Source organism: Gracilinanus agilis, chromosome 5 (genome assembly GCF_016433145.1).
Source record: "Gracilinanus agilis isolate LMUSP501 chromosome 5, AgileGrace, whole genome shotgun sequence".
Lineage (NCBI taxonomy): Eukaryota > Metazoa > Chordata > Mammalia > Didelphimorphia > Didelphidae > Gracilinanus > Gracilinanus agilis.
This window is the reverse complement of record NC_058134.1, coordinates 132254375-132274188: the sequence shown is the minus strand read 5'-3', so window position 1 is coordinate 132274188 and position 19814 is coordinate 132254375. Positions and strand designations below refer to the sequence as shown.

The window sequence follows — 19814 nt, the reverse complement described above, 5'->3', positions numbered from 1 at the left end:
TCCCGCCTCTGACATTACCTGTAAGACCATGGACAAATAACTTTACCTACCTTTCTGGAACTCATCTTCATTTGCAAAATGACACAGTTAGTTTCCGAAGTCCCTTCTAGCCCTAAACCTTAGACTCAACTGGAATCTTTCCATACTGGATTAATAAACCTGTCCAAGTGCCCAAATAGTGGTGTGACAAAAGGAAATAATCCAAAGACAAAAGCTCAGCAATTCAGATTTTCAATGAGGTTGTCATTTCATATTTGTCTCTTCTTAATTGTCCTAGTAAAACTTAAGTATTTCTATAAAAAGTTATATATTCTTGAAAAAAATTGTGCAAAAAAAAAGAGGCAACAAGTCTTTGTTCTCAAGCACATCTGCTATGCTGCATGCCTGAAATTTCTCCCCACTCCACTGCTATACTCATAATTTCTTTTAGAACTGCTGCAAACATTGTATATTTTCAGTTTGAGTCTTCTTCAGTTGTGTTGTAACTCTTAAAGCATGTTATTGGCCAATTAAATCTGACACAATATAACAAATATGTGATTACTTATGAACAGAGATCAATGGAAGGAATATGGTTAGAAAGAAAAAAACTCATTTAATTGACTATTTGGTTTAAGAATGGAAAGGTCAAAGGATCTAATTCAGGAATAATTTTTAATTTCCCAATTATCCTTTATTTTGCCTTTGACTTTTGCTAATAATTAGCATGATATAGTAGAGTAGCTATAGTAAAAATGTTTGTGGTTGCTTTCAAGTAAAATATTAACATTCATAAAGCACTAAACATCATTTAGATACTACAGAACAGATACTTAATTCGTGATTTTAATAAAGAAAATTCAAATTGTACCAAAATTAAGTGACTATCTCTTATGAGATTTTTTTTTTAAACCTGAGAATGAAGGTAATGGTAAAATTACTGCTTCCAACGTTCAGTTAGCACAAGTCACAGAATATATTCATGCACAAAAATCCTCAAAAAAAAAAATTAACCTTTTTATCTTTTCCTTTTGAGGTTTCACATTTTCAAAGCTACTATTAAATAGTGGTACATCAAAACTGATGGATGATCACATTCTTGTTTGGATTTCTAAATTTTTATATACAATGTTAAAGCAAAAATCCAAAGGAAATTAGTATAGATACACATGTATGACTAAAAAGTAGCAAGAAAAACAACCTCCAAAATATTTGGAAAATACTTTATCACTTGCAGTTCTAGGAAGTGTATAAGACAATGCAAATGTTCATATTGGAAAGTCAAGGCTATTTATTATCAAAAAGAAACTTGATAGGGGCAGCTGGGTAGCTCAGTGGATTGAGAGCCAGGCCTAGAGACAGGAGGTCCTAGGTTCAAATCCAGCCTCAGACACTTCCCAGCTGTGTGACCCTGGGCAAGTCACTTGACCCCCATTGCCTACCCTTACCACTCTTCCACCTATAAGTCAATACACAGAAGTTAAGGGTTTAAAGTAAAAAAAAAAAAAATTAAAAAAAAAGAAACCTGATGCCTTACAATTCCTAATGCTGTAAAATTAGCCACTATACTTTCAATTTATAGAACTGAGGGATTTGATGTCAAAATATATATGCAGAATGTGATTTGCTTAAGTGCAAAAACTACAATTTTTTTATTATTAAATTGTGAAGCAGAATGAGATGCCTTTTTTCTTGCTTTACATTTAGTTTATGGAACACAAATGTACTGCAAGCTATTTAACTTTCAATAGACATTTATCCATCTTGATATGCTGCTCTTGATGAACAAGATTTTGAAGTACATGGCAAAATTACAATATCTACTAGTTACCTTAAGATAAATTATTAAAATTATAAGTTGCAGTGTTGTTTCTGCATTGGACATACTATGGAAAGCATTAACTTGTGTCAATAATTTAGTCCAAGATTATGTCACCGAGACTACCTACTACAGCCCATGGATAAAAAATGAAACTTGGCAATCTCTGAAGAATTGAAGATATTAAACAAAAATTCATATTTCCCCTACCTTTTTATGTAAAACTGAACATAAAATTACTTTGACTTAGCCTAAATTAAACATTTCAGAAATGACTAACTAGAGTACTATTGGCCATTTAGAGCTACACTTAAAATCTTGAAAATGCATTACCCCTTGTCAAATGTATGCTATAGGCAAAGTACTGCTGTCCGTAGAGCTGCATAAATGACTGAATGCATGGATTCTTCCCACGCATAGGTCTTTCTTTTAAAAGCTCCCAGTTAACCTACTTTCTGATTATTTTGCTAGGAAAAAAAAAGTCAAAATTTGAAAACTGAATTAGGATAGTGTAAAAGGTGGGACACCAGGGATGTTAAAATGTGAACTAAATGGTTTGTGGGTACACACACTGGGTTGAAGGAGAGACAGGACCAACAAGGATAGGGAGACCAGGGTACTAAGCTGCTGTCAAGAATGGCAGTTGGCCAATGGTCACCCAGCTCACCACTAGGCCAGGGTGTATGGAACCAGCAGGCATGGTAAAAGCTTTTAACAGTTTAATTGTGAGTAACTAAAAAGGATGGGATAGGGGATTCTGTACTTGAAAACCTAAAGGGCAAACCACATGGGCAAGGGGAGGACTTGACTACTCTAATCTAATTGACCTAAGCCAGGCAGGGCCCAAAGGAGCAGTTCTGGAGTCACTGGGAAGGTTGCTTCAAGAACCTGGTTCCAGCCAGGTTTGACCAGCACAGCTAAAGGGCCTGAGGTTGGCTTTGGGGCTCACAGTAATCCAAGGATGATCACAGGATGTCAAGAGCCAAGGTGGTCCAAGGTACCCAAGAAGAGTGTACTTGAGATGTTGTCCACCAGATCCCTCCTCCACTTGGTGCAGCTCTGCAGGTCTTGTCCAATTGCTGAAAGCCTCCACCACTCAGGATCCCAGGGAATCTGGATGCAGGGTTTCCTTAACTCTGAGATCTCTCAGGGCTAGCAAAAGTTTGTGCCAACCACTAATGGAGTCTCTCTCAGAGCACAAGCCCTACTTCCTGCTCCTTCATTCCATCTTGGAATTCTCCAGCCCTTCTTGCTAGATCCAATACTATTGCTAAATAAATCACTAAATAAACCCTCACAACAATAGACTTTTCATTTTTACAGATATGAACATTCAGAATGCTGGTTAGAAAGTGCCAAATTTCATTAAATAAGAGTGAATGATGGTCAGAGAAATACATACAAAGATAATTTTAAAAATCTGTTTATTTCTATGACCACGTTACTAAACTGTGTATCAGGTCATTCTTCAAATGGCTACTACAAATTTAACTCACTTGCTTCATAAATACAAATTATTTCAAGCTGCGTTTTCAAATCATATACATTTATTTATACATTTCTTTTATCACTTTTTTATACAAAAAAGGATTTTGTTGTGCTTTTTTTGTAGAACTAATCTAAATTTCCATAGCAAACATTTAAATTCTACATTTTAAAAATTCCTTTTATTGGCCAGAAGTCTCCGTGGGAGGTGAGGAAATAAGGTAGGGAGGGAAGTGAGGTAGAGTAGAAGGGGTATAAGACTGCAAAGCAAAATTCCAGAGTATATACAACTAGTCAAATACTTCTTTATTAAAGACTGATAACTGCCATCAAAAGGGCAGCATATTAAAAAACATTTTGTTCCCCCCCCAACAAAACCTGTTTTCACAAGGGCCACATTCTTATAGCATTTTTATCTATAAAACAATAGAACAACATTTTTCATAATCTGTTCACTATGTATGCTTAAAAAAAGACATTTCTACACCTTAGAGATGTTTATCATAATGCAATCTAAATACTGTGCTTTTAGAGAGACAACAGCTTAGAAAAGGTTTATCATGGTGGACTTATTTACAAAGTTTACTCTTTAAGGTTAGCAATAAATAATCTTGATTTTGGAAGAGATGGTACTCATGCATAACTGAAAAGATGAATGTATACTCTCTCAAAGTATGTACATAGTAATATCTCCTTCATAGCATTCTTATCAATAGCATAAAGACAATTTTCTCTAACATTCTTCATATTCAGTCTTGCTTTTGGGGGATACATCCTTCCATTTCTACAACTTCTGGCCATCCTTCATATTTGTTTGTATCCTTATTGTTCTTTATGTGCTGCAAAAAACAACATAATAAAACCACATCAAGATGACTTACAAGTTTGATTTGTTTTTAACATGGATACTAATATGTTTATTATAGTGAAATTGACTAAGAAAATTATATTTACTAATTCCACTTAGTTAAATATTCATAACAAGGGCTCCACTACTGAACAGCATGCAAAAGTATGCTTTGCATATACTATGTACATGATATTTACTCTTACTAAATATATTACATATTTTTACTATAATTCAAAAGAATTCAAGTAGGTCAGACACTAAGTTCTCAAATTATAATAAACTTGGCTGTAATATAAAATAAGCAAAATTAGAACTAATTCCCAGATTATATGTTCCAGTGTAATGTTAATTGATCGCCATCCCAAAGATCAAGATGAAGAATGTAATCTTAACTTACCACTATTTATGCCTATAGTTCTAGTGAACTGAAAGTACATATAAAAGTTTGAGGTTTTAAAGTTTTGGTAGATTTTAAAAAGCTAGAGTACTTTCAAACAATGAATTACTAAGAATAGTACTCCCACAGGGTAAATGGCCATATTTGATGTCTAGTCAATTAGATGAGACCAAGGGTAACTAGGACAAGATTCATTACATTTTTGTGGAATGTCAGGCATTTTGAATTTATTTAGTAAAATATAGTATAAAACATTAAAAGGCTCACCTGTTCAAAGGGGCTTTTTGTCTTAATACCTTTTCCACCACAGAAGACCCAATTGTCTCTAAAATCAAGGTTAACAATAGCTGTACTTCCCAATGCAGCGATCAACAATCTTGCCTCATGAGTGAGTCTTTGAGAGGAAATAAATGAACATAATATGAAAATTCCTTATACACCTTGCATTAAATACAAGAACACTTCCCTCCCCAGGAAGATTTTAGATAAATAGTGGAACAAAAAAGAAAGTAAATAAAAAGAAAACTAAAGTTCAGTTTTGTTAAATGTAAAATATTGTCAGAATTTTTACAGTCATAATGGTAGTAAATAGTGGTTATAATTCATATCTATGAGTATTTTTTGTAGTAGATATAACATTTTCACTTTTATTATCTCATTTGGTCTCAACAAAACCTGTGAATTAGGTAGTAGAAAAATCATTTTTTTCATTTTACAGATGGAGAAATAAGGCTCAGAGAAGTGAAGTAGTTCACCTATGGTCTCACAGTAGCAGGCTGAGCCAGATTCTTCTGTAAAGTACATACATTAAAAAAGCATAAAAAGTCATAAAAAGCAGGAAAATAAGCTAACATAAAATAATTTTATAAACCTTTATTTTTTGGCGATAAGAATTAAAACTAGCTTCAATTCAAAAGTGTCTAATTGCATATATATTGTCTATATACAACATCTATAATAACAATAATGTCTAATTACATACATACCACATAAATTAAAACAATATCTAAGTCAACAGATACTCACGTAAAAACCCTTAAACAACTAATACTTGCATGAAGAAATCATGCTCTGCTGAAAAACACATTCATATAAACCAGGTGGCAAACTAGATGAAAAATAGATTGAGAATCATCAAACTTTTGTCCTCTTTTACAGAAATTTCATAAGATACCCCTGCTTTCTCACAGTGATGGGCAGAATATTCCTCGGGGCCAGATCCAGGTTGTAGTTTGCCTATCACTGCCTTAAGCAATTCCCTAATCACTATGCCCCACATCCAGATGTAGAGATTAAGGAATTCCTTAAGGCAGTGATGGGCAAATTAAGACCTGGATCTGGCCCATGGGGAATAGTTTGCCCATCAATGGGCTAGGCAATGACTTGTCCAGGGTCACACAGCAAGGAAGTGTCTGAGGCCAGATTTGAATCTAGAACCTCTCATCTCTAGGCCTGGCTCTCAATCCACTTATACACCCAGCTGCCTCCTCATCGGGGGGTTTTAATACAGAATATTTTACAATATTGTGATGTGATGATCTATTTTACTATATAATAGAGACTTTCTGGCCCAAGTCTAAATATAAATTAGTCCTAAAGACTTTTGATATCATATTTCCCTTAAGTTCCAAATAACCCATTTGTACCATCCAAAGATTTTTTGATTATGGAAAGCCTGAGGAAGTAAGAAGACAAAAACTATAGGAGACATTTTTTTTTTGTTTATATCTGTGATGTCACTAGTATAGGAAACTCTTACCAATGCACAACAATTTTCTTTAACTTGTAATTAGATAGCTGGGTGGGACAATAATATAAGTGACTTGCGCAGGATCATAAGAGACAAGATGTGAACCTAAGTCTTTCTAATGTCAAGACAGTCCTCTATCCACTGTGTCAAGCTATCTCTGACAATGATTATTAAGTGCTAAAAATCATTAATAAGTTTGTCATTCTTAACAGGTATTTGTATTTCACTTTTGTTTTTAAATTCTGTATCAACCTTTTACATGTTTATGCTAAAATCAGTTTGAATTTGTGCTCAGCCATTTTAATAGTCATATTTTTACATAAGCCTATTTAAGTAGAAGCTATTAATCTATGCTCTCAGTTAACTATGTCCAAAGAGAGGAAGATTTACAAAAATAGATCTTTCTAATTTAAAAAATTTTTCTTAAGAAAAAAAAAGGAAAAAATGTTCAGAAATATAAAAGCAAGTAAAAAGCCAGTGACATGGAAATTAAAAGCAGTCAGTAAGGAGGTTCACTGGGATACAAGCCAAAGTCCTAAGACAAATGTTTTATACTCTCTCTGTCCAAAGGATCCACAGCTGGGCCCCAAATCAATCCAAATGGGGGCAAAGTTAGCTCTAAGCATCCCAGGTCTGTTCTATAGCTCCTTTGTTCAAAAATATCCCCAGATGAAGTTGTGGGAATGTGGGGAGTTAACTCAAACCTCTCCAGTTCCAATGTCCTAAGCCACAACAGTATGTAAAGAGAAAATAAATAGCCTGCAAAGGATTGAGCGTGTAGTTCCCAAGCTATAAAATAGTAGCACATTTTAATGCCACAAAGTAAAATGTAATACATAGCCAAAAACCCAAATGTTGCAGAGAATGTGAAAGACAAAGTGAAGGCAGGTCATGATGAATTGCCAATTTATTTATTAAAAAAAAATTTAAACCACAGTTTTTTTTTTAATTTAGAGAGTCTAAAAATCTATTAAGTAAAATGTTATTCCCTGGTAATATTTCTTTTTTTTTTTTTTTTTTTTTAAACCCTTGTACTTCGGTGTATTGTCTCATAGGTGGAAGATTGGTAAGGGTGGGCAATGGGGGTCAAGTGACTTGCCCAGGGTCACACAGCTGGGAAGTGGCTGAGGCCGGGTTTGAACCTAGGACCTCCTGTCTCTAGGCCTGACTCTCACTCCACTGAGCTACCCAGCTGCCCCCCTGGTAATATTTCTAAGATGGGATGTTGGATAGAATATGAACAATTCAGAAAAGATATAGACCATTAGAAAATAATTTAATTTTACTTACACTCTAAAAAAAGGTACCAAAACAACCTTATTTTATGACTGTTATTAAGTTAAAATAATTTAATATTCCAAAAATCAAGTAAACTTTCCTTAAAAAGCATTTCCTTCACTGATGAAAATACACTATCCTTCATAATTTAGTAATTTATATTCATGACTTTCTTTGTCCCCTAACAAAAAAAAAGTTATCACCTAATCATTAAGATTTTGTTAAAAAACATATAAGCATTATTTGACAAAATCTCCTAAGATATCCTTATGTTACTTACTCTCATCACAGTAAACAGGCTTATCAACTTAGTTCTCTTTAACCACCACTAACATGAAGAGCAGGGGAAGAATTAAAATTAACAGGTCTATGATCAAAATGTACCTTTTACTTACTAGCAGTCATATGTTCAGACATAGTCCTAATTAATGTTGTCTTTTACATGCATTAAAATAGTAGACATGGGGGCAGCTGGGTAGCTCAGTGGATTGAGAGCCAGGCCTAGAGACGGGAGGTCCTAGGTTCAAATCCGGCCTCAAGACACTTCCCAGCTGTGTGACCCTGGGCAAGTCACTTGACCCCCATTGCCTACCCTTACCACTCTTCCACCTATGAGTCAATGCACAGAAGTTAAGAGTTTAAAATAAAACAAAAAATAAATAAATAAATAAATAAAATAGTAGACATGTTGTAAACAAAACATAAGTTAAACATACTCTAATACATGTGAATCGAAACCCATCGAAACCCATAATGAATTTGATCCTTATGTTGATATCTTTATGTTATGATGGCATAATGTTACTGAGATGAGAGTACTGGTAGATGATGCTACAGCTTCTTGAATAGCTATAATGATTAATGCCTCTATCTTCTTTAATATTTTTACTGAAGGAAAAAAAAGGGAACATGAAGATAGGTAGGTCCTGTTTGCAGGAGCCACAAACTTGAATGGTATGATTAATTATGAAATATAGATCTGAAATGGTCTTGAAAGACTAGAAAACTGGGCTAGGACAATCAAAATTAAATCAAGTAGGGATAAAGGAAAAATTCTGCATTTAGGTTTAAAATAAAATTGTATAAGTTTAAAAAAACTTGACTTTAATAACCATAAAAAATCTAAAATATTTAAATGCTCAAAATACATAAAAAATTTAATAATATTTTAAAATCTAGAGATTTTACTTGACCATAAATGTGCTGATATAAGGTCACTACATGAGTCTACCAAAAAAAAAAAAAATAACAATGTGCATCAACAAAAGCAGTGGTGTCAAACTCAAATAGAAATGAGGGGTCCTGCCCAGAACCAGGATGGCTTGAGCAGAGGTGCACTGCGATGAGCTCTCCAAACATCAAACAACTTTAGAATAACACTTCAAATTGAATTCTAGAACAATAGAACCAATAAAAGTTGGAGTGAGACATTTTTCCAGCCCAGGAAAACTTAGGAGGCTGTAATGAGAGGCCTGGGATACTGAGGAGGGACTGGTCTAAAGTGCACTGGGTGGCAATAGTTGAAGTACTTAAGAGTCAGATATAGCAGCAGCAGCTTTGAGAACTCTTAGCCCAGTCATAGTAAGGGGCCAGACAGCTGGTCAGAAAGATATTAAAGAAAATTCTTGTGCTACCAATGAGTAATACTGAGCGTTATTTGGTAACTTCATTGTCCATTTGCATTTCTAGGGTGGAGAGATTGTACTTGCAAGGGATGTTATAAGGACCTTCTGGGGACAAGATGGAGGACACCTTGAGTGACAAGATCGTCGGTTGAGACCTCGGAATGTACCCAAGTGGCGTGAGCCAGGGACAAAAGGCAGTTGGACCCACCCTTATAAATACTCAGGATGCACAGCAGAAAAGGAACTCAATTTTGAGTATTGCTGGGTGGAGGGTGGATCTGGGAGTGTGGGTAGGCCCATACCTGCAATCTAGCATCCTTGTTGAGAGCTTTAGGAAACTATCATACCTACAATCAATAGAGCTGTGAGAGAGCAGTATTATTGACATCAAGGAAACATCCATAACCTTCCCTATTCTTTGGCTTGGCTCTGGCCAAGTCAAGCCAGAGTTAGTGAGAGAGTGAAGAATCTCTAGCCTATATTTGATCCAACAACGTCTATAGTTTCTGATCATCTCCTTGAATTAGTTAGCAATAGCATCCCCCAAACCTATTTCCTTTCCCTTGTTCTTAACCCCTTCTTGAGCAAATATTAAATACAGTTGTTTAAATTCAAGTCAACGTTTAGGGTACCCTCCTGATTGGTAAAACATCTAAAGCCATTAGGAAGAGGGATTTATTCATGCAGTCAGACTCATAGTGTTATCTAACCAGTGTACTAGTATTAGCCCATATCAACAACAAAACCAACTCCAGGCTAAGGAACTAGAGAAGTTGATAACACACACAACTCCTCATTGGTTACTTGCTTGGGCAGCTGTTATATGGAGACAGCTTGGCAGACTCAGTCCAATAAAGCCTGTCAGACTGGGAGAGGCATAGCCCTTCTATTATCAGTACTACAAAGATCTGTGCTCCTCCATTGCCAATTTTTAAGAGGGAGCAGGTAAGAAGCAAAGTGAAGATCATAAAAGCAGAGACCACATCTCCCCCTGAATGGGTGGAAGAACCAAAAACATAAAGACCTGCCCCCCTCTTCTACCAAAAACTGTGAAAGCATCAGCCCAAAAAAAGCCTGATCCCTGGCACAGTATTTCTCCACACCAAGGTGAGCAGAATCAACTTAAAATAAATATTGAAGTCAAGAAATAGGTTGGAAAATGAGGAAAAACAACCAAAAAAGAGATCATAAAAAGAAGACAATAATATGAAAACACATACAAACAAGTCTTCAAAGGAAAAATTGGGAAAAGAAATGAGTGATGCAAGAAAACTAGAAAAAAAGAATAGTTTGGTAAAAGAGGCACAAAAATGCTGAAGAGAAATAACAGCTTAAAAAACAGAATTGGCCTCTAATGGTAAAAAAAAAGGTGCAAAAATTCACTGAAGAAAAAACTTCTTAAAAAGTAAAACTGGCCAAATGGAAAAAGTTTGAAAGTTCACTAGAATTATGCAAATGGAAGCTAAAGACTCCATGAGACATCAAGAAAGAGTCAAAGAAACAAAAAGAAGAAAATGTAAAACATCTCATCAGAAAAACAATGAATCTGGAAAAAAGATTGAGGAGAGTTCATTTTGGATTACCCAAAAGCTATGATTAAATAGTTTAAACATCATATTTCAATGAATTAAAAAGGAAAACTTCTCTGATGAAGTGCAGAGAGTAAAAAAAAAAAAATTGAAAGAATCTACCAATCACCTCCTAAAAATAGAACCCAAAATAAAAACTCCCAGGAATACTATAGCTAAATTAATTTCTGAAGTTCTCAGGTCAAAGAAAATGATCACCCAAGATTTAGCAGCTTCTACATTAAAGGAGTGAAGAGCCTGGAATATATTTTGGAAGGTAAATAAGCAAAGATTATACCCAAGAATAAGCTATTCAGCAAAACTAAATATGATCAATCCTTCAGGGGAGAAAATGGACATTTAATAGATAATGTTCAAGCATTTCTGATGAAAAGGATAGAAATGGACAGAAAAAACAATATTCAAAATATTAGGATAAGATTAGGTTTGGGGTTTTGTTCATTAAGTAAACAAGGTTTATAAGTAAGAGCATGAGAAAATTCTCAAAAGCTGCCTCAGGCTAGAGTTGGAACTTGGAGGGCAGTGGGACTGCTTGCTTGGAATTCTGTGGAATCTTGAAGTGCTTTTTTTTAAACCAACTACCTTTTCTTTCTCTCTCTCTCTCTCTCTCTCTCTCTCTCTCTCTCTCTCTCTCTCTCTCTCTCCTTCAGTAAGAGGGTGCTGCTAAGATCTTGAGCTCNGGAGTGAAGAGCCTGGAATATATTTTGGAAGGTAAATAAGCAAAGATTATACCCAAGAATAAGCTATTCAGCAAAACTAAATATGATCAATCCTTCAGGGGAGAAAATGGACATTTAATAGATAATGTTCAAGCATTTCTGATGAAAAGGATAGAAATGGACAGAAAAAACAATATTCAAAATATTAGGATAAGATTAGGTTTGGGGTTTTGTTCATTAAGTAAACAAGGTTTATAAGTAAGAGCATGAGAAAATTCTCAAAAGCTGCCTCAGGCTAGAGTTGGAACTTGGAGGGCAGTGGGACTGCTTGCTTGGAATTCTGTGGAATCTTGAAGTGCTTTTTTTTAAACCAACTACCTTTTCTTTCTCTCTCTCTCTCTCTCTCTCTCTCTCTCTCTCTCTCTCTCTCTCTCTTTCTCTCTCAGTAAGAGGGTGCTGCTAAGATCTTGAGCTCCTTTGGTGTTCCCTGTATCAATTTGGAAATACCAGGATCAGAGTTCAGTGACTTGTTTGGCTGTGTTCAGAAAGCTATTACTAACTGAGAAAAAGATGATTTTTTGTCTCTGTGAGGCTTAAACTTGGAGGCAGTATACATTTTGATTTATAAGGATTTTGGACATAGGTTTAGATAAGATAGATATTGAGATTTAAGATAGCACTGGAAGCAACAGGAAGGTTTTGAGGTTACTTGAGACATGAAGATGAGCTTTGCGGCTCAGAAGGGAATGGGAAAAAATTTAGTACCCCAAACAGAATTTAGAGAACCCTCTACCTTAACCCCATTTACTATCTTTCCTTCTTTAAACCTTAACATATTATATAAGGTTTGTGTTTTTGTAACCTGTCTCCAAGGAGTTTTTGTCATTTGCCAGAGTTTATCTACTCCATATCTTGCCTCAACTTAAACGCAGTCAGATTGCTTTTATCAATAACAACAACATAGTAAGGGATTTTGGATAAAATTTATTAGTCCCCTTACAAAATACAATACTCTAAAGAAGCACAAAAAGATAAACATGAAAAAGCAATCATAAAGGACTCAATAAAGATGAACTAATTACATGCCTATATGAGAAAATGATAGATATAACCCCTAAGAACTTGATCATCATTAAGCCAGTTAAAAGGACACACACATACACACACATAGAAAGTATGGGTGTGAATCAATAATTTTGGAATGATCTTTGAAAAAATTAAGGGGTGAAAAAGAGCTGCTCTGGGAGAAGGAGAAAAGGAAAAGAAAGAATAGGAAAAATTTTCTCACATAAAAGAGGTATATAAGGAAGAACTTTTACAATGGAGGGAAAATGGGGATTGGGAGAAGGCAATGCTTGAACCATACTCTCATCAAAATTAGTTCAAAGAGGAAAGTTTCTGTATGTATGCAACACACACACACACACACACACACACACACACACACACACACACACACACACTAGGGNACACACACACACACACACACACACACACACACACACACACACACACACACACACACACTAGGGCAGTAGTGGTAAAGGTTTTCAAGTCCATGTGCCCAAATTGCAATTTCAAGATGTCTATGAGTCCCCCACATTACCCCAGAGAGCAGAGAGAGGAAGTGCTTACTTTGGGCATCTGGACAGAGGGGGAGGGCATACAAAAATGTCCTTGGACTCTGGAAAGAGGGGAAACGGAGAAGCTCCCCCATGTCGGCTGGGCACACGTGCCAATACTTCACCAATGCTGCACTAGGGTGTGTATAGAAATCTAACTTATCCAACAAGGAAATGGGAGAGGAACAGAATAAAAGAAAGGATGACAAAAGGGATGGTGGATAAAGGGAAGCAGTGGTTAGAAGCAAAATTGACTTTTGGGAAGGAGCAGAATAAAAAAAAGAAAACAATGAAATGGAGGGAAATAAAATTAATAATAATCATAACTGTGAATGTGAATGGAATGAACTCACCCATAAAACAGAAGCATATAGCAGAACATAATCGAAACCACAATCTAATAATATGTTGTTTACAAGAGACTCTACAGAAAGACATAGATGGGGTTAAAATAGAGGGCTGGAACAGAATCAGCTGATTTTTAAAAAGGCAGGGGGGAACAATAATGATCTCAGACAAAGCAAAAATAGATTTGTTTAAAAGAAATAATCAGGGAAATTACATTTTGCTAAAAAGGCAATAGACATTGAAGTAATATGAAAAACCTTTACAGATAAAGGTTCTCTGAAAAAGACTTCGTTTCTCAAATACATACTGAGTACAGAATTGAGTCAAATTTATAAAACCAAGAGTCAGTCCTCAGTTTATAAATAGTTAAAGGATATGACACAGGCAGTTTTTGGAATAAGAAATAAAGCTATCAATAGTCACATAGAAAAAAATACTCTAAATCATTTGAAATGCAAACTAAAACAACTCTAAAGTAAAATCACAAGCCTATGAGAAATGAAAAATGCTAGAGATGAGGTACAGTAATGAACTGCTGACAAAACAGTGAACTGGTCCAACCATTCTGGAGAACAACTTGAGTTATGGCCAAAGGGCTATAAAATTGTATCTATCCTTTTCACCCAGAGCAAATAACCAGTACTAGGTCTGCATTCCAAAGAGATCAAAGAAAAAGGAAAGGACCTATTTATACAAAATATTTAAAACATCTCTTTTTGTGGTGGCAAAGAATTAGAAATCCAGGTGTATGTCCATCAATTGGAGGGGGAAAAAAAGCTATTTATTATATTTTCTATAGTTACCTTCTCCTATTTGAAAGGATATTATGTAAAAAGAATAGACTTATTTCATTATTCCATGGGGTAAAAACAGCAACAGTGGAAAAATTGCAAAAAGATATTTCAGGTTAATTTAATATATACATTTTAAAGATATACTTCTATCAATGGAGTTAAGTTTTCTCATTAGGCAGTTAAGCTACCAGTCATTTGATGGTTGAACCCAAGGCTCCTTTCTAACTATAATTCTTTGGTTCTGATATTGTTTTTAAATTAAGTAAAAAAGAATTTTGTAAAAACTATGGTTTGAATAGTAGAAACTAAAAAATAAAGCTTAAATTAAGTTTAGCTTTCTTAAACTTGGTATTTACATAAATTATACTAAATTGTATGTAGGGTATTATTTATGCAGAACTATCTAAAATTTATAATACCTTTAGTTAATCCTATGCTTTTGTTCACATGCACAGATACACCAAAAGCTATTATTAAAGTGGAAAGAAGAGATCTAAGTCAGCTCTTGTCATTATAATTGATGTCCTTAAAGCATTACATTAAGTGAAAGGGGCAGGCTTGATTTCAACCCTCTGGCATATATATTTGCCTAAGGAAGAAGAGCCTCAGACTTAGGAATTTTCCTTAGTCTGTTGAAGGAAAAATTCTCAATATCTAATCTGTTACTGGGGTGGGTTGAGAGCTGAAACTAGAGACAGGAGATCCATGGTTTAAATCTGGCCTCAGATGCTTCTTAGCTGTGTGACCTTGGGCAAGTCACTTAACCCCTATTGCCTGGCCTTTATAGCTCTTCTGCCTAAGAACCAATACACAGTAGTGATTCTAAGACAGAAGGTAAGGGTTTAAAATAAAAAATCTTCTCTGTTTCAAGACATAAGAAGAGTTTTAGACTTATCCAATAGCAGATGTATAATTGATGAGCTATTTCAAAGGTTCCTCAATTATACACTTGCCTCTACAATGTACTATAGACTCCCCTTATCTCTACAGACTAATTAGAAAATAATGATCTCATTGCTTCCTCCTTTTCATTAAAGTAAACAGATTTATCAATTTAAAGTTTTCTTCACCTACCACACATTAATATGGAAGGGTAGAGTGAGAGATTAACTATTTCATGGTCAAAATACACCTTTTACTTACTAATGACAATATTTTCAGATTTAATACTAATTAACATAATCACTTGAATGCGTTAAAATAATAGACATTGAAAATACAAATTCTAAAATTCTAATACTTATGACTCATGCCGAACCTATGTTGAATTTTGTATCTTTGGGAAAATATTTTGAAGCCTAATGTCATCTTTTTATATTCAGAAAGTTAAAACATTCTCTATTTTAATACTAATTAAATAAAATCTGTAAAATTAAAGAAGTAAAATCTTATAACTATACACTGTGGGATAAAAACTGAAAATGTATATATAGGCTGGCCAGAATTTTTCTCATAAAAGTTTAGGTTTGATCCAGCACTGAGCACAAAGGCTAGCACGTAGTAGGTGCCTAATAATGTTACTGATTAAATGACTGATTTATACTTCTGTGACATAAATTAGAAAAGGTAATTAGAAAAATACATTTATGGGATGAAGAGTTTTGTGCTTAAAGATCAAAATAGTTTAATGAGGTATTAATGTGTGGAGAACTTTCCAGCTCTTTGTTCTGAAGCAGGGTGGAAAAACCCCAGCAACCCGTATGCTTATCAGATGTAATAATGACAACAATTAAAGTTATAAAAATCTGCTAAAACATTAAACATTTCATATATCAATAACTGATCAATAATTAGGGTGGGGGCTGGAGAAGAGAACCGTGAATTTTGACAAAATATATGTAATAGAAACATTTTGACAATTTTTAACATGCAGAATTTTTCTTTTGACAATCTTTCCTGCCCAATATTTAAAACTCTTGAATTAACAACAAAAAATACTTTGTAGTATTTACTAGTCTTGATATATAAAAATTCATTTATAGGGTCTCAAGTAATATTTTTAAAAATCCATACATACTTGGTTGCTCCATCATCATAGGTTCCCATTAAAACTATGGTTCCATCTGGAATAGACTTAAGGAATTCAATAAATGGTGCCACATCTAAAGAGTACAAAAACAATTACATTTTAAATGATTGAGCAATTAACCTTGAAAAAAACAAAGAATTTCTTGGCACCTCCTATTAATGTACAATCACAGTTCTGAGATCACTAAAATATTAGCTAGTATTGTCCTATAAAAATTTAAATAATAATTGGGTACATAATTCTCCAAAAGTGACCCAAACATACCTTGTATCAACAGCTAATTGAAAATATACCTAGCTCATACAATGCTGGAGTGGTAGCTATCTGTTAGGAAAGCAAATTAGAGACGATTTATTGTCCAAGTTTCAAAATGGTTTTAGGACTACCAAGACAAACATGAAAGTAATCTCCTTGAGGGCAGGGGCTTTCTTTTCTGTCTTTGTATTCTGTGTGATTAGGACATAAAAGTAGCTGTTTAAATGTTTTAATTAAAGGTAGTATTATGGGGCCATAGAAGACCTACGGTACATGCTTCAGGTCCTATCACATTCCAGTTGAGAGGGGAAGAATCCATCAGAGGCCAAAAGGATTCTAGAAGGCAGATATTGGTTTCATGGCCTAAAATTGGAAGGCCAGAAAAATAGAGGTTTCCCAAATATTTCAGATACAATAGTTTCTGAAGACAAAGTATTTCCATGGGTCTTTGGAACTGAGGAAATTATGAATAAAAGGCATTCTAAACCCAGAATGAATTACCAAAGGCAGCTATAGACTAATGGCATCAATTATTTCTAGGAAAGCAGGAAAAGAATGACTAAACAGTGATATGTCATAAATTTTATGACAAGTGTTCTCTGGAGAAATTTTAACATACCATTTAAGCATCTGTATCCTACCAGAAACCTCTGTGCTCCTACTAGAAGAGATTCTCATGCTAGAACAATTAGAGTTCATCAGGTCTGTTCTAATGAAGTCAATTTTACAATCACAGTATTTCTCATTCAGTTCACAAAAAAATGGTCGCCAATTATTTACACTTAAATCAAAAGATTTCAATGCACTACAACTACATGTAAGTAGAAAAGTGTTTTCAAAATCAATAATTTAATCCAGTTTTGATACGGAAAAACAAGACAATATGATCTTCCTAAATAAAGTGCAATTATAATCAAGTCACTTCTCTGGAGAAGCAATGTGGAGTAAAAGATAAAGAGAGCTAGTTATAGTTATGAAGAAATGAATTTAAGTCTTGCTTTTGCCACAAACCAACTTTGTAATCTTGAGCAAATCACTTATCTTCTTGCCTAGCCAAAGTGAAAACTTGAATCAATAGAAGTTCTTCACTGAAAGCTGCTTCTGCTGATGACTTATGGGTCCAATAAAGAAAATACCAGGATCCCTTTTATGGTTTTTGCTGTTGTTTAGTCATTTTTCAGTCACATCTGACTCTTCACAACCCCTTTTGGAGTTTTCTTGGCAAAGAAAGCAGAGTGGTTTACAATCATTTCCTTTTCCAACTCATTTTACAAATGAAGACTCGAGGTAAACAGGGTTACGTGATTTGCTCAGGATCATGCAGCTAGGAAGTATCTGAGGCCAGATTTGAACTCAGGAAGAAGAGTCTTCCTGACTCAAGGTATAGCCCTCTAACCACTGAGTTACTAACTCCCAAATCATGTATGCCTCTAACTTAAAAAACTGATGCTGGTATCTAAATAAAGTGTGTGTATCTATGCAAAATCTTCCTGATATTATTAGAGAACTTTAAGAGTTGTGTGAACCAAGTTGATTCCATCTTATAAAACTGACTGTTTTGACATTTAAGTTTCGCTTCCTGTAAATTCTACCTGTTTGCTAATTGTGAGAATTGAGTGGTATCCTGTTTCATATCCGGAAAAGTATATCTGCTCACTCTCCCTACTCCCAATTCTGAAACTTACTACATTCCCCTCCTAATTCAGAAAACCCCTAATCTTTACTCCAATCGAAATCAGATTACTTAATCTTTTTATCTTAGAGTTTATATTTTGTCATTGTTTTCTTTTAAAGCATAAAAATCTATTTCCCTCTGCATTCAGGATCCAGTGCCAAGCTGAGGCCTGGTCCCAATTTGTTTTGCAACTTGCAAGCATTGTTTAATAAACTGATATGCTCAGAAAGCCTGAACCTTTGTTTTTTCAGTTATTTCAGATTTCACCCTTCACATTAGCCAATAAATAATTCATGGCATCTTACTAAGTTTAGGATAAAGTAAAACTAAGATCAAAAGCTGTAAGATATGAAGGTTCTTAACCAAAATTCAAGTAGCCCATTCCTGCCCCGACTCTGCTACATCTTGGTTGAGTGACTCAGCAAACTACTCACTACCTCAGTACCCGACAGCTCTCTAAAACCATTAAGCTATAGAAAAGTTATTCTTATGTCAGTACAGAGAATTCTCTCACCAAGAGCTCTCTAAAACAATTACATCACAAATATGGGTTTAACAGAAAAAGCAAAAAATGGCTTCACTAAATCTAAAAAAAAAATTCTAGTAGCCCTGTACCTCTTTCACAAGATTGTTCAAAATAAGGATAAGCATGTGAAGTATTTTGCAGACTTTATTCAAGTGATATATATATATATACACATACATATATATATATATACATATATATATCCATATCTATATATAGGAATTGGAAGCAAGAGCCACAATACCTACAATTTCAATGGTAAAGGGAATTACTGGTGAGGAAACTGGTACAGATTATAGATCTGTACATCTCTGCCAGTTCAGGACTTTTAGAGAGTGGTCTGCAGCACTGAGAAATTAAATTACTTATCCAGGAGTCACAAAGCCAATTTCAGGTGAGACCTGAATCAGGTGTCTCACCTGACTTCCAAGATTTTATCTCTAGACCAAACTGCCTCTCATATATACCTGTATCTATATATGTGTATACACACACACACACACACACACACACACACACACTCTCTCTATATATATATATACGTCTGTATATATAAATATTAGAAAGATCTTCTACTCATATCTCTCTATTCCCTCTCTTCTAATCAGCTATTGAGTCTTACTGATCCAAGGATGACATTCTTTGCTTCCATATGGTCCTCTTCACTTAACTATTCATTATCCATATTCAGGCCCTTTTTTTCTAATCTCTTCTTTCTCTTCTTCAATCCATCCACCAAAGAACTGCCAGTATATTTTTCCTAAAATCAAGTCTGATCGTGCCACTTTCCTGATTAAGAATTTTCACTGGCTCCTTACTGCCTTTAAAATAAAATATAACTGCTTAGTTTAGCATTTAAAATCCAGAACTAGCTCCAACTTTTTTTTTTTTTTTTTTTAAGATTTGACACTGATCCCTTTTGTGTTCTCTAGTACTGGTCAAATTGGCTTATTTATTGTTTCTTGAACTTGGCATGTCATCTCTTAACTCTATTCAACCTGAGATTCTGTGCTCCATTAGAATCATTCTCTTTCCTTAATGTGACCTCTTAGAATCCTTAACTTCCTTGACGGCTTAGCTCAAGTACCATTTCCTTTCTAATACTTTTTCTTACCCTCCTAATTGGTTAGTCCT

General features: G+C 34.6%; 1 protein-coding gene across 1 annotated transcript in view; it reads right to left on the bottom strand.

The window, feature by feature from the left end:
* Positions 1-3449: 3449 nt before the first annotated feature.
* The window catches only part of FAM3C (FAM3 metabolism regulating signaling molecule C), a 40984-nt gene continuing 24619 nt past the window's right edge, over positions 3450-19814 (bottom strand). Inside the window, exons 7-9 of the mRNA XM_044678096.1 lie at positions 16213-16297; positions 4798-4924; positions 3450-4122 (exon numbers count right to left, since the gene is read on the bottom strand). Of these exons, the coding sequence (XP_044534031.1) occupies positions 4033-4122; positions 4798-4924; positions 16213-16297 (302 nt within the window). The 3' untranslated portion in view covers positions 3450-4032. The remainder of the gene's footprint in view (positions 4123-4797; positions 4925-16212; positions 16298-19814) is intronic.